General features: G+C 45.2%; 2 protein-coding genes across 9 annotated transcripts in view; one reads left to right on the top strand and one right to left on the bottom strand.

Moving 5' to 3' along the window:
* LOC130295393 (disintegrin and metalloproteinase domain-containing protein 19-like) overlaps positions 1-79 on the bottom strand; it is a 73,342-nt gene extending 73,263 nt beyond the window's left edge. Inside the window, exon 1 of the mRNA XM_056546212.1 lies at positions 61-79. Coding sequence (XP_056402187.1) covers positions 61-64 — 4 coding nt within the window. The 5' untranslated portion in view covers positions 65-79. The remainder of the gene's footprint in view (positions 1-60) is intronic.
* Positions 1-17,032, top strand: part of DCTN1 (dynactin subunit 1) — a 246,862-nt gene that overhangs the window by 219,898 nt on the left and 9,932 nt on the right. The gene's annotated exons all lie outside the window — the stretch shown is intronic.

Consider the following 17,032-nt stretch of genomic DNA (forward strand, 5'->3'; position numbering starts at 1 on the left):
CTCATTTTATATAGATGAGAAAAAATGTTGCAGGGACCTGAAGTGAAAGGTGAGACGAACCCATAATACCGCCACCTCCTTGTCTCCATAATTGTGCTGCCCCCGGGCGTTTGCCCCCTATGGCCCATGTGGTATTTTCTCCTAATTTAGCTCTTTGTGTTGAGTCTTAGCTGTGTAGATGGATGACACATTGTCCGCAGCCCCGTGGCTCACGCTGACCTGTCATACCTGGCATTTATGGTGGGGGGGGGGGGGGGGGGGGGGGTCGGCTGTGACCTGTCTGGGCTTGGAGAGAGAGTATATGTGTGTGTGCGTATGTATATATATATATATATAGGGGCTGATCCTGCAGGACTCCTGTAATGGGAAAAGTGTTCCTGCTGTGAAAAAAGTGCAGGAGCTTAGTTCCCACGAGTTCCTGCCATCAGAGCATGAGAGGGAATCAGGAAGGGGTTAAAGGGAGCAGATAGGGGGGCCGTGTTCACACAGGGGGAGATTTATGAAAACCAGTGTAAAGTAAGAATGGTACAGTTGCCAATAGCAACCAATTAGATGGCTTCTTTCATTTCTCACAGGCCTCTTTGAAAATGAAAGAAGTGATCTGATTGGTTGCTATGGGCAACTGCACCATTCTTACTTTACACTGGTTTTCATAAATCTCCCCCACAGTGCAGACTAATGGCCTGGGAATAGAGAGGGGGCGACCATCACATTACCTTGAGGGTCCCTGCAGATCATATATGGAGGGTCCTGGCAGATCATATATGGAGGGTCCTGGCAGATCATAAATGGAGGGTCCCGGTAGATCATATATGGAGGGTCCCTGCAGATCATATATGGAGGGTCCCGGTAGATCATATATGGAGGGTCCTGGCAGATCATATATGGAGGGTCCCGGCAGGTCATATATGGAGGGTCCCGGTAGATCATATATGGAGGGTCCCTGCAGATCATATATGGAGGGTCCCGGTAGATCATATATGGAGGGTCCTGGCAGGTCATATATGGAGGGTCCCGGTAGATCATATATGGAGGGTCCCGGTAGATCATATATGGAGGGTACCGGCAGATCATATATGGAGGGTCCTGGCAGATCATATATGGAGGGTCCTGGCAGATCATAAATGGAGGGTCCCTGCAGATCATTTATGGAGGGTCCCGGCAGGTCATATATGGAGGGTCCTGGCAGATCATATATGGAGGGTCCTGGCAGATCATAAATGGAGGGTCCCTGCAGATCATTTATGGAGGGTCCAGGCAGGTCATATATGGAGGGTCCCGGCAGATCATATATGGAGGGTCCCGGTAGATCATATATGGAGGGTCCCGGTAGATCATATATGGAGGGTCCCGGTAGATCATATATGGAGGGTCCCGGCAGATCATATATGGAGGGTCCCGGCAGGTCATATATGGAGGGTCCCGGCAGGTCATATATGGAGGGTCCCGGCAGATCATATATGGAGGGTCCCGGCAGGTCATATATGGAGGGTCCCGGCAGGTCATATATGGAGGGTCCCGGCAGGTCATATATGGAGGGCCCCGGCAGGTCATATATGGAGGGTCCCGGCAGGTCATATATGGAGGGTCCCGGCAGGTCATATATGGAGGGTCCCGGCAGATCATATATGGAGGGTCCCTGCAGATCATATATGGAGGGTCCCGGCAGATCATATATGGAGGGTCCCGGCAGATCATATATGGAGGGTCCCTGCAGATCATATATGGAGGGTCCCGGTAGATCATATATGGAGGGTACCGGCAGATCATATATGGAGGGTCCTGGCAGATCATATATGGAGGGTCCTGGCAGATCATAAATGGAGGGTCCCTGCAGATCATTTATGGAGGGTCCCGGCAGGTCATATATGGAGGGTCCCGGCAGATCATATATGGAGGGTCCCGGTAGATCATATATGGAGGGTCCCGGTAGATCATATATGGAGGGTCCCGGTAGATCATATATGGAGGGTCCCGGCAGATCATATATGGAGGGTCCCGGCAGGTCATATATGGAGGGTCCCGGCAGGTCATATATGGAGGGTCCCGGCAGATCATATATGGAGGGTCCCGGCAGGTCATATATGGAGGGTCCCGGCAGGTCATATATGGAGGGTCCCGGCAGGTCATATATGGAGGGCCCCGGCAGGTCATATATGGAGGGTCCCGGCAGGTCATATATGGAGGGTCCCGGCAGGTCATATATGGAGGGTCCCGGCAGATCATATATGGAGGATCCCGGCAGATCACATATGGAGGGTCCCGGCAGATCATATATGGAGGTTCCCGGCAGATCATAAATGGAGGGTCCCGGCAGATCATATATGGAGGGTCCCGGCAGGTCATATATGGAGGGTCCCGGCAGATCATATATGGAGGGTCCCGGTAGATCATATATGGAGGGTCCCGGTAGATCATATATGGAGGGTCCCGGTAGATCATATATGGAGGGTCCCGGCAGAATATATATGGAGGGTCCCGGCAGGTCATATATGGAGGGTCCCGGCAGGTCATATATGGAGGGTCCCGGCAGATCATATATGGAGGGTCCCGGCAGGTCATATATGGAGGGTCCCGGCAGGTCATATATGGAGGGTCCCGGCAGGTCATATATGGAGGGCCCCGGCAGGTCATATATGGAGGGTCCCGGCAGGTCATATATGGAGGGTCCCGGTAGGTCATATATGGAGGGTCCCGGCAGATCATATATGGAGGATCCCGGCAGATCACATATGGAGGGTCCCGGCAGATCATATATGGAGGTTCCCGGCAGATCATATATGGAGGGTCCCGGCAGGTCATATATGGAGGGTCCCGGCAGATCATATATGGAGGGTCCCGGCAGATCATATATGGAGGGTCCCGGCAGGTCATATATGGAGGGTCCCGGCAGGTCATATATGGAGGGTCCCGGCAGGTCATATATGGAGGGTCCCGGCAGATCACATATGGAGGATCCCGGCAGATCACATATGGAGGGTCCCGACAGATCATATATGGAGGTTCCCGGCAGATCATATATGGAGGGTCCCGGCAGATCATATATGGAGGTTCCCGGCAGATCATATATGGAGGGTCCCGGCAGGTCATATATGGAGGGTCCCGGCAGGTCATATATGGAGGGTCCCGGTAGGTCATATATGGATGGTCCCGGCAGATCATATATGGAGGATCCCGGCAGATCACATATGGAGGGTCCCGGCAGATCATATATGGAGGTTCCCGGCAGATCATATATGGAGGGTCCCGGTAGATCATATATGGAGGGTCCCTGCAGGTCATATATGGAGGGTCCCGGCAGGTCATATATGGAGGGTCCCGGCAGGTCATATATGGAGGGGCCCGGCAGATCATATATGGAGGGTCCCGGCAGGTCATATATGGAGGGTCCCGGCAGGTCATATATGGAGGGTCCCGGCAGATCATATATGGAGGGTCCCTGCAGATCATATATGGAGGGTCCCGGCAGATCATATATGGAGGGTCCCGGCAGATCATATATGGAGGGTCCCGGCAGATCATATATGGAGGATCCCGGCAGATCACATATGGAGGGTCCCGGCAGATCATATATGGAGGTTCCCGGCAGATCATATATGGAGGGTCCCGGTAGATCATATATGGAGGGTCCCGGCAGGTCATATATGGAGGGTCCCGGCAGGTCATATATGGAGGGTCCCGGCAGGTCATATATGGAGGGTCCCGGCAGATCATATATGGAGGGTCCCGGCAGGTCATATATGGAGGGTCCCGGCAGGTCATATATGGAGGGTCCCGGCAGATCATATATGGAGGGTCCCGGCAGATCATATATGGAGGGTCCCGGCAGATCATATATGGAGGGTCCCGGCAGATCATATATGGAGGGTCCCGGCCCCCCAAGGTAATGTGATGGTCGCCCCCTCTCTATTCCCAGGCCATTAGTCTGCACTGTGGGGGAGATTTATGAAAACCAGTGTAAAGTAAGAATGGTGCAGTTGCCCATAGCAACCAATCAGATCACTTTTTTCATTTTCAAAGAGGCCTGTGAGAAATGAAAGAAGCCATCTAATTGGTTGCTATTGGCAACTGTACCATTCTTACTTTACACTGGTTTTCATAAATCTCCCCCTGTGTGAACACGGCCCCCCTATCTGCTCCCTTTAACCCTTCCTGATTCCCTCTCATGCTCTGAAATTAGAGGGTCTCTATAAATAGCTGTGGGGGAGGGCGAGGAGCTTGTTGCTATATATGAGGGAGGTCAGGCCGGGGCCGAATTATTAGATACGTTATGGGAAAGGATGCAGAACCCATAACTGCGGGGAAGGGGGGACACAGGGGGGGACATAGGGGGGACATGGGGTGGGGACAGGGGGGACACATGGGGGGGACACAGGGGAGGGGACACAGGGTGGGACATAGGGGGGGACACAGGGGGTGGGACATAGGGGGGGATACAGGGGAGGGGACACAGGGGGGGGGACACAGGGTGGGACATAGGGGGGGGACAGGGGGTGGGACATAGGGGGGGGATACAGGGGAGGGGACACAGGGTGGGACATGGGGGGGGGGGACACAGGGGGTGGGACATAGGGGGGGGGGGGCAGCAGATCCCTGCACACACCAGGATAGTCTATATCATATATGTATCTACATGAAGAACAACTGAGCATATATACCTTATATACCCTCTAGTGTACAGTCCTATATACATCATATATACTATACAGTCCTATATACATTATATATACTATACAGTCCTATATACATCATATATACTATACAGTCCTATATACATTATATATACTATACAGTCCTATATACATCATATATACTATACAGTCCTATATACATCATATATACTATACAGTCCTATATACATCATATATACTATACAGTCCTATATGCCATCATATATACTGTTCTATATACCATCATATATACTATACTGTCTGTCCTATATAACATCATACATACTGTACAGTCCAATATACCATCAAATATACTATACAGTCCTATATACTAATATATATACTGTTCAATATACCATCATATATACTATACAGTCCTATATACCATCATATATACTATGCAGTCCTATATACCATAATTTATACTATACAGTCCTATATACCATCATATATACTATACAGTCCTATATACCATCATATATACTATGCAGTCCTATATACCATAATTTATACTATACAGTCCTATATACCATCATATATACTATACTGTCTGTCCTATATAACATCATACATACTGTACAGTCCAATATACCATCAAATATACTATACAGTCCTATATACTAATATATATACTGTTCAATATACCATCATATATACTATACAGTCCTATATACCATCATATATACTATGCAGTCCTATATACCATAATTTATACTATACAGTCCTATATACCATCATATATACTGTTCAATATACCATCATATATGCTATACTGTCCTATATACCATCATATATACTATCCAGTTCTATATACCATCATGTATACTATACAGTCCTATATACCATTATATACACTATCCAGTTCTATATACAATCATATATACTGTACTGTAGTATATACATCATATATACTATCCAGTTTTATATACATCATATATACGGTACTGTCCTATATACATCATATATACTATCCAGTTCTATATACCATCATATATACGGTACTGTCCTATATACATCATATATGCTATACAGTCCTATATACCATTATATACACTATCCAGTTCTATATACAATCATATATACTGTACTGTAGTATATACATCATATATACTATCCAGTTTTATATACATCATATATACGGTACTGTCCTATATACATCATATATACTATCCAGTTCTATATACCATCATATATACGGTACTGTCCTATATACATCATATATGCTATACAGTCCTATATACCATTATATACACTATCCAGTTCTATATACAATCATATATACTGTACTGTCCTATATACATCATATATACTATACAGTCCTATATACCATCATATATACTATCCAGTTCTATATACCATCATATATACTGTACTGTCCTATATACCATCATATACACTATACAGTCCTATATACCATCATATATACTATCCAGTTCTATATACCATAATATATACTGTACTGTCCTATATACCATCATATACACTATACAGTCCTATATACCATCATATATACTATCCAGTTCTATATACCATACTATATACTGTACTGTCCTATATACATCATTAGACATGTGCAATTCGGTTCGGCACGAATGTCTAAATTAACGAATTTTACCGTTTTCGTGCATTCGGACTGATCCGAATGCACGAAAACATATTTTGAACATTCCCGAATGGCCACGATAATACGAATAGTAAAGTAACGAATACATTCGTTATTTCCCGTCCATATTGCTGTAAATAACGAATGCATTCGTTATCTGTAAACGAGCGTGAAGAATTCATTCTGATAACAAATATAATAAAAAGGATATAGTTTGATTTTTCGGATACATTCGGTATTCGGGTACATTCAGTAAATCTTTTTATTCTTTTTTTGGACTTTAGCGATCCTAAAAAATTATGGAGATACCTTTTTTATAAAAATTTCGTAGGGTATCATAAAAAAATCATAATAAAAAAGATACAGTGGTGATGGAAAAAATTGTATCTAATGAAATGTATCTTTTTTATTATGAAATGTTTATTCATTTTTAAACAGGGATCAATTTATGTGAGCGGGTAAAGCACTAAAAATGTAGCCGACAATAATGAAAATGTAGTGTGTGCGTGTTTTTCACTTTTTTTTTAAACATTTTTTAGGTAGTACTACTACTCCCAGCATGGAACACACTCTTCCATGATGGGAGTAGTAGTTACCTGTACTAATTGACAGATTGCAGGGGTCCCTTGCGATCCTCTTGTATAATGTATAGATGCGGCGGCTGCTCTTCTATGGTCCCCTGCACTCACGTATATGTACACATATTCATATTTCCCGCAGAGCTGTGATTGGCCAGATGGTTCCAGCCAATCACAGCTCTCTGTGAGAAATAGGAATATGTGTATATATACGGCTGTGCAGGGGTCCATAGGAGAGCGGCCGCCGCATTCATACATTATACTGGAGGATCACAGCGGGTGTCAGGAGTGATACCCACAGTGATCTTCCCTTTACTACAAGTACTAATACTCCCAACATGGAGCACACTCTGCTCCATGCTGGGAACTGTAGTACCTGCATTAATAGACAGATCGCAGCGGTTACACTCGCTGCCATATGTCTATTAATGCAGGTACTACAGCTCCCAGCATGGAGCAGAGTGTGCTCCATGTTGGGAGTATTAGTACCTGCAGTAAGGGACAGATCCCAGGGATGTCACTCCTCCTGACACCCGCTGCGATCCTCCTGATGTGAATGTCGGGATCAGCTGTTCTCAGGGCTACAGAGCCGGGAGAACAGCTGACGCTGAGCCGTAGGTATACATCGTATATCTACTGCCCAGCAAGAACTTACAGTGAGCCTGCAATGTGTATATACAGTATACACATTGCTGGCTCACTTAACCCCTTGCTGAGCTGTGCGCTATGCGCAAGCCCAGCAAGGGAAGAGTTAACTTACACTGCTGGACAGTGTAGGTTAACCCTTTGGGCGGTATACACTATATACAGCTATCTATAGATAGCTGTATACAGTGTATACAGAAGACGAAGTCCAGCTTACTTCCCTCGAGTCATTAGGGGGCGGAGCTACAGAAGGGAACAAGGCTAATTAATCTGAAGCTCTGTTCACATTGTACGTTATGTATAATGTGAACAGACCCTTCTGGCAGTGTCTACCCAGACAGGGAGACTCCAGCTGCTGCTAAACTACAACTCCCAGCATGCCCAGACAGCCAAAGGCTGTCTGGGCATGCTGGGAGTTATAGTTTTGCACCAATTGGTGGCTCCCTGTTTGGGTAGACATTGCATCATGGGTGCTCTCCCCAGCGGACAGCGCCAAAAATGTCATAACCAATTTTTTGTGTTTTTTTCTTCTCGTTTCAGATCCGTGTATGCAGAGGATTACTGCGGATTCGATGGATTACGGCGGATTATTTATTTTTTCCTTTAATAAAATGGTTAACGAGGGCTGTGGGGGAGTGTTTTTTTAAATAAAATAATTTTTCCAATGTGTTGTGTTTTTTTTTTTTATTGAATTTTCAAGGTTAGTAGTGGACGCTGTCTTATTGACGGAATCCATTACTAGGCCAGGGCTTAGTGCTAGCCCCAAAAACAGCTAGCGCTAACCCCCAATTATTACCCCGGTACCCACCGCCACAGGGGTGCCGGGAAGAGCCGGTACCAACAGGCCCGGAGCGTCAAAATGGCGCTCCTGGGCCTAGGCGGTAACAGGCTGGCGTTATTTAGGCTGGGGAGGGCCAGTAACAATGGTCCTCGCCCACCCTGGTAACGTCAGGCTGTTGCTGTTTGGTTGGTATCTGGCTGAGAATGAAAATACGGGGAACCCTATGCATTTTTTTTTTACATTTTTTTATTTAAATTTTAAAAAAAAACGCATAGGGTTCCCCGTATTTTCATTCTCAGCACAATACCAACCAAACAGCAACAGCCTGACGTTACCAGGGTGGGCGAGGACCATTGTTACTGGCCCTCCCCAGCCTAAATAACGCCAGCCTGTTACCGCCTAGGTCCAGGAGCGCCATTTTTGACGCTCCGGGCCTGTTGGTACCGGCTCTTCCCGGCACCCCTGTGGCGGTGGGTACCGGGGTAATAATTGGGGGTTAGCGCTAGCTGTTTTTGGGGCTAGCACTAAGCCCTGGCATAGTAATGGATTCCGTCAATAAGACAGCTTCCGCTACTAACCCTGAAAATTCAATAAAAATAAAAAAAAAACACAACACATTGGAAAAATTATTTTATTTAAAAAAACACTCCCCCACAGCCCTCGTTAACCATTTTATTAAAGGGAAAAAAAATTATCCGCCGTAATCCATCGAATCCGCAGTAATCCTCTGCATACACGGATCTGAAACGAGAAGAAAAAAAAACACAAAAAATTGGTTATGACATTTTTGGCGCTGTCCGCTGGGGAGAGCACCCATGATGCAATGTCTACCCAAACAGGGAGCCACCAATTGGTGCAAAACTACAACTCCCAGCATGCCCAGACAGCCTTTGGCTGTCTGGGCATGCTGGGAGTTGTAGTTTAGCAACAGCTGGAGTCTCCCTGTCTGGGTAGACACTGCCAGAAGGGTCTGTTCACATTATACAAAACGTACAATGTGAACAGAGCTTCAGATTAACTAGCCTTGTTCCCTTCTGTAGCTCCGCCCCCTAATGACGTCACCACTAGGGGGCGGAGCTACACGAACCCGGCCCGGGACTCAGGGAAGTAAGCTGGACTTCGTCTTCTGTATACACTGTATACAGCTATCTATAGATAGCTGTATAAAGTGTATACTGCACAAAGGGTTAACCTACACTGTCCAGCAGTGTAAGTTAACTCTTCCCTTGCTGGGCTTGCGCATAGCGCACAGCTCAGCAAGGGGTTAAGTGAGCCAGCAATGTGTATACTGTATATACACATTGCAGGCTCACTGTAAGTTCTTGCTGGGCAGTAGATATACGATGTATACCTACGGCTCAGCGTCAGCTGTTCTCCCGGCTCTGTAGCCCTGAGAACAGCTGATCCCGACATTCACATAAGGACGATCGCAGCGGGTGTCAGGAGGAGTGACATCCGCTGGGATCTGTCCCTTACTGCAGGTACTAATACTCCCAACATGGAGCACACTCTGCTCCATGCTGGGAGCTGTAGTACCTGCATTAATAGACATATGGCAGCGAGTGTAACCGCTGCGATCTGTCTATTAATACAGGTACTACAGTTCCCAGCATGGAGCAGAGTGTACTCCATGTTGGGAGTATTAGTACTTGTAGTAAAGGAAAGATCACTGCGGGTATCACTCCTGACACCCGCTGCGATCCTCCAGTATAATGTATGAATGTGGCGGCCGCTCTCCTATGGTCCCCTGCACGGCCGTATATATACACATATTCCTATTTCTCACAGAGAGCTGTGATTGGCTGGAACCATCTGGCCAATCACAGCTCTGCGGGAAATATGAATATGTGTACATATACGTGAGTGCAGGGGACCATAGAAGAGCAGCCGCCGCATCTATACATTATACAAGAGGATCGCAAGGGACCCCTGCGATCTGTCAATTAGTACAGGTAACTACTACTCCCATCATGGAAGAGTGTGTTCCATGCTGGGAGTAGTAGTACTACCTAAAAAATGTTTAAAAAAAAAGTGAAAAACACGCACACACTACATTTTCATTATTGTCGGCTACATTTTTAGTGCTTTACCCGCTCACATAAATTGATCCCTGTTTAAAAATGAATAAACATTTCATAATAAAAAAGATACATTTCGTTAGATACAATTTTTTTCATCACCACTGTATCTTTTTTATTATGATTTTTTTATGATACCCTGCGAAATTTTAATAAAAAAGGTATCTCCATTATTTATTAGGATCGCTAAAGTCCAAAAAAAAGACTAAAAAGATTTACCGAATGTACCCGAATACCGAATGTATCCGAAAAAAACAACACGAATACCCGAATACCGAATGTATCCGAAAAATCTAAACCGAAAATATTGCCGAACCGAAATTTTTTTCCAAAACGAAAAAACGAAACGAAATTAAACGAAAATTTTTCTAGTGCACAAGTCTATACATCATATATACTATACAGTCCTATATACCATCATATATACTATCCAGTTCTATATACCATCATATATACGGTCCTGTCCCTATAGATGTGACATTTTACAATGATTTCTGCCCCTATGGCATTATCCATTGTCCTCATATCCATTATGGAGCCTCAAACCCACTACAGTAAATATAGAGAAGATTAGAGCCCTGAGGGATTGTGGGTAATGATAGTAGTGATGTAACCAGAGGAGGAGCAGGGACTGTAGTTACCACGGGCCACTGGATTGGATATGGAGCCCCTGATTGGTGTCATGATAGATGTGGGGCCCTAGTTGTGCCCTGGTGGATGTGGGGACCTTGTTGTGCCCTGGTGGATGTGGGGACCTTGTTGTGCCCTGGTGGATGTGGGGCTCTTGTTGTGCCCTGGTGGATGTGGGGCCCTTGTTGTGCCCTGATGGATGTGGGGCCCTAGTTGTGCCCTGATGGATGTGGGGCCCTAGTTGTGCCCTGATGTATGTGGGGCCCTAGTTGTGCCCTGATGGATGTGGGGCCCTAGTTGTGCCCTGATGTATGTGGGGCCCTAGTTGTGCCCTGATGGATGTGGGGCCCTAGTTGTGCCCTGATGGATGTGGGGCCCTAGTTGTGCCCTGATGTATGTGGGGCCCTAGTTGTGCCCTGATGGATGTGGGGCCCTAGTTGTGCCCTGATGGATGTGGGGCCCTAGTTGTGCCCTGATGGATGTGGGGCCCTTGTTGTGCCCTGGTGGATGTGGGGCCCTTGTTGTGCCCTGATGGATGTGGGGCCCTTGTTGTGCCCTGGTGGATGTGGGGCCCTTGTTGTGCCCTGGTGGATGTGGGGCCCTTGTTGTGCCCTGATGGATGTGGGGCCCTAGTTGTGCCCTGATGTATGTGGGGCCCTAGTTGTGCCCTGATGGATGTGGGGCCCTAGTTGTGCCCTGATGGATGTGGGGCCCTAGTTGTGCCCTGATGTATGTGGGGCCCTAGTTGTGCCCTGATGGATGTGGGGCCCTAGTTGTGCCCTGATGGATGTGGGGCCCTAGTTGTGCCCTGATGGATGTGGGGCCCTAGTTGTGCCCTGATGGATGTGGGGCCCTAGTTGTGCCCTGATGGATGTGGGGCCCTAGTTGTGCCCTGATGGATGTGGGGCCCTAGTTGTGCCCTGATGGATATGGGGCCCTAGTTGTGCCCTGGTGGATGTGGGGCCCTTGTTGTGCCCTGGTGGATGTGGGGCCCTAGTTGTGCCCTGATGGATATGGGGCCCTAGTTGTGCCCTGATGAGGCTCCTTTTTGTTGCTCTCTGTGTCGTCTCATCAGGCTCCATTGTGGACTCGGTGGCTGGATGTGAGTTTTGCTGAAGTGTCGGTGGTTTTGGCAGAACAGAGGGCGTCTTGTCCCATGTGGAATAAGTTTGTGCCCCCGCAGTAACAGACATAACATTGTTATAGAGCGGCCGGGCCCCCGGGGGGCACTATACTGAAATCATAAGACACTGACACTCAGGGTCACATGTGGGACAGGATGCCATGTGCTGCGTATACCCAAGGTCATCACTAACAGGACATCTCCATAACCATCCTGACTATATCCACTATATATACTGTATCATGGCTGATTGATAATGGGTGACAGCCCTCCTGGGGTCAGGGGGTCATAGAAATCCACAGAACCAATGTCCGGAACATGAGTCACATATATTACTGTTTACGTCTCAGGATGTCCAGAATGTATAGGAAACAGTCAGCAACGTCTACAGACCATCCGGAACATCTCAACTGCCGCGGGGATGTGATCATGCAGCATGGCGGCCGGAGGTCCCCTCACCTGGCTCCCGGCCGTCTCCTGGGGTCTCCTGCTCTGGTCTGAGATCGAGCAGACCAGAGCAGAAGATGACCGATAATACTGATCAGTGCTGTGTCCTATGCATAGCACTGAACAGTATTAGCAATCAACTAATTGCTATGAATAGTCCCCTATGGAGACATAAAAAGTGTTAAAAAAAAAAAAAAAGTAGAAAAATGTAAAATAAAAAAGTAAAAAAATGTGAAAAATCCCCTCCCCCAATAAAAAAGTAAAACGTCAGTTTTTCCCATTTTACCCCCCAAAAAGCGTAAAAAAATAATTTATACACATATTTGATATCGCCGCATGCGTAAAAGTCTGAACTATTAAAATATATTGTTAATTATCCCGTACGGTGAACGGCGTAAAGGTAAAAAAAAATTAAAAGTCCAAAATTGCTGCTTTTTGTCACATTTTATTCCAAAAAATAAATTATAATTTTTTTTTTTTTTAAAGTAAAACCTAAGCAAAAGGGGGTACTGGTAAAAACTACAGATCATGGCGTAAAAAATGAGCCTTCATATCGCCCCATATACGGAAAAATAGTGGTCAAAATAGGGCACTTTCAAATATACAAATTTTGTTTAAAAAGGTTTGGGATTTTTTTTTCTAAGCGGTACAATTATAGAAAAGAATCTAATCATGGGGATCATTTTAATCGTATTGACCCACAGAATAAAGAAAACAGGTCATTTTTACCGGAAAGTGTACAGCATGAAAACAAAACCTTCCAAAATTTGCTAAATTGGTGACGCAAAAAACAAGCCCTCATATGGGTCTGTGGATGGAAATATAAGAGAGTTTTGATTTTTAGAAGGCGAGGAGGAAAAATATGCAAAAATAAAATTGGGCTGGTCCTTAAGGGGTTAAGGGCTTGCTGGGACTTGTAGTAGATGTGGTCAATTTAATGCAGGCCACGTTGAATTAACATATGATGACTGATGGCTGACAATACTGAGACTGTGGTTACTTGTGGCTGTAGACTGGACTTGGGGCCTCCTATGACTCTGGACTCTCTAGGACTCGTCTTTACCTCAGCAAAGACTTGAGAGGAAAGAGCGAGAAGCTCCTCCCAGGGTTTATTTGGGGGAGACTAGCAGGGAGCCCATAGGTCATCCCTGGGATCACCTGGTCACTGGTACCTCCTGGGTAACAATCACATGACAAGTCACATGGTAAACAGTCTTAAAGTGACAACGCTTCCTGAACACATTACATGGTATAATACAGTAGAAACCTATTTACATGGGGGGGGGGGGGGGGGGGGGGGGGATGTAAGGGGTTAAAATATCACAAGAATGTAACAAATGCGCAGAATGTGGGGAGATGGTGGAGACATGATCTCAGCTACAGACCATAATATCCGGAATCAGGATCAGCAACAATCTCGTGGATGAGACCCTGACGTATCCAGGACTGATGTGTCCTCAGCATATGGACACTCTACAGGAGAGAGAGACCTCACTGATCATAAGAGATTACACTCTACAGGAGAGACATCACTGATCATAAGAGATTACACTCTACAGGAGAGACATCACTGATCATAAGAGATTACACTCTACAGGAGAGACATCACTGATCATAAGAGATTATACTCTACAGGAGAGACATCACTGATCATAAGAGATTACACTCTACAGGAGAGACATCACTGATCATAAGAGATTACACTCTACAGGAGAGACATCACTGATCATAAGAGATTACACTCTACAGGAGAGACATCACTGATCATAAGAGATTACACTCTACAGGAGAGACATCACTGATCATAAGAGATTACACTCTACAGGAGAGACATCACTGATCATAAGAGATTACACTCTACAGGAGAGACATCACTGATCATAAGAGATTACACTCTACAGGAGAGACATCACTGATCATAAGAGATTACACTCTACAGGAGAGACATCACTGATCATAAGAGATTACACTCTACAGGAGAGAGAGACCTCACTGATCATAAGAGATTACACTCTACAGGAGAGACATCACTGATCATAAGAGATTACACTTTACAGGAGAGACATCACTGATCATAAGAGATTACACTCTACAGGAGAGACATCACTGATCATAAGAGATTATACTCTACAGGAGAGACATCACTGATCATAAGAGATTACACTCTACAGGAGAGAGAGACCTCACTGATCATAAGAGATTACACTCTACAGGAGAGACATCACTGATCATAAGAGATTATACTCTACAGGAGAGACATCACTGATCATAAGAGATTACACTCTACAGGAGAGACATCACTGACCATAAGAGATTACACTCTACAGGAGAGAGAGACCTCACTGATCATAAGAGATTACACTCTACAGGAGAGAGAGAGACCTCACTGATCATAAGAGATTACACTCTACAGGAGAGAGACCTCACTGATCATAAGAGATTACACTCTACAGGAGAGACATCACTGATCATAAGAGATTACACTCTACAGGAGAGACCTCACTGATCATAAGAGATTACACTCTACAGGAGAGAGAGACCTCACTGATTATAAGAGATTACACTCTACAGGAGAGACATCACTGATCATAAGAGATTACACTCTACAGGAGAGACCTCACTGATCATAAGAGATTACACTCTACAGGAGAGAGACCTCACTGATCATAAGAGATTACACTCTACAGGAGAGAGACCTCACTGATCATAAGAGATTACACTCTACAGGAGAGAGACCTCACTGATCATAAGAGATTACACTCTACAGGAGAGAGACCTCACTGATCATAAGAGATTACACTCTACAGGAGAGAGACCTCACTGATCATAAGAGATTACACTCTACAGGAGAGAGACATCACTGATCATAAGAGATTACACTCTACAGGAGAGACATCACTGATCATAAGAGATTACACTCTACAGGAGAGACATCACTGATCATAAGAGATTACACTTTACAGGAGAGACATCACTGATCATAAGAGATTACACTCTACAGGAGAGAGACCTCACTGATCATAAGAGATTACACTCTACAGGAGAGACATCACTGATCATAAGAGATTACACTCTACAGGAGAGAGAGACCTCACTGATCATAAGAGATTACACTCTACAGGAGAGACATCACTGATCATAAGAGATTACACTCTACAGGAGAGAGAGACCTCACTGATCATAAGAGATTACACTCTACAGGAGAGACATCACTGATCATAAGAGATTACACTCTACAGGATAGACATCACTGATCATAAGAGATTACACTCTACAGGAGAGACATCACTGATCATAAGAGATTACACTCTACAGGAGAGACATCACTGATCATAAGAGATTACACTCTACAGGAGAGAGAGACCTCACTGATCATAAGAGATTACACTCTACAGGAGAGACATCACTGATCATAAGAGATTACACTCTACAGGAGAGAGACCTCACTGATCATAAGAGATTACACTCTACAGGAGAGAGACCTCACTGATCATAAGAGATTACACTCTACAGGAGACAGAGACCTCACTGATCATAAGAGATTACACTCTACAGGAGAGACATCACTGATCATAAGAGATTACACTACAGGAGAGAGAGAGACCTCACTGATCATAAGAGATTACACTCTACAGGAGAGAGACCTCACTGATCATAAGAGATAACACTCTACAGGAGAGACATCACTGATCATAAGAGATTACACTCTACAGGAGAGACATCACTGATCATAAGAGATTACACTCTACAGGAGAGAGAGACCTCACTGATCATAAGAGATTACACTGTATGGAGAGAGACCTCACTGATCATAAGAGATTACACTCTACAGGAGAGACATCACTGATCATAAGAGATTACACTCTACAGGAGAGAGAGACCTCACTGATCATAAGAGATTACACTCTACAGGAGAGAGAGACCTCACTGATCATAAGAGATTACACTCTACAGGAGAGAGAGACCTCACTGATCATAAGAGATTACACTCTACAGGAGAGAGAGACCTCACTGATCATAAGAGATTACACTCTACAGGAGAGAGACCTCACTGATCATAAGAGATTACACTCTACAGGAGAGAGAGACCTCACTGATCATAAGAGATTACGCTCTACAGGAGAGACATCACTGATCATAAGAGATTACACTCTACAGGAGAGACATCACTGATCATAAGAGATTACACTCTACAGGAGAGAGAGAGAGACCTCACTGATCATAAGAGATTACACTCTACAGGAGAGAGAGACCTCACTGATCATAAGAGATTACACTCTACAGGAGAGAGAGAGACCTCACTGATTATAAGAGATTACACTCTACAGGAGAGAGACCTCACTGATCATAAGAGATTACACTCTACAGGAGAGACATCACTGATCATAAGAGATTACACTCTACAGGAGAGACATCACTGATCATAAGAGATTACACTTTACAGGAGAGACATCACTGATCATAAGAGATTACACTC

The sequence above is a fragment of the Hyla sarda genome, chromosome 1 (genome assembly GCF_029499605.1).
Source record: "Hyla sarda isolate aHylSar1 chromosome 1, aHylSar1.hap1, whole genome shotgun sequence".
NCBI classification, from domain to species: Eukaryota; Metazoa; Chordata; class Amphibia; order Anura; family Hylidae; genus Hyla; species Hyla sarda.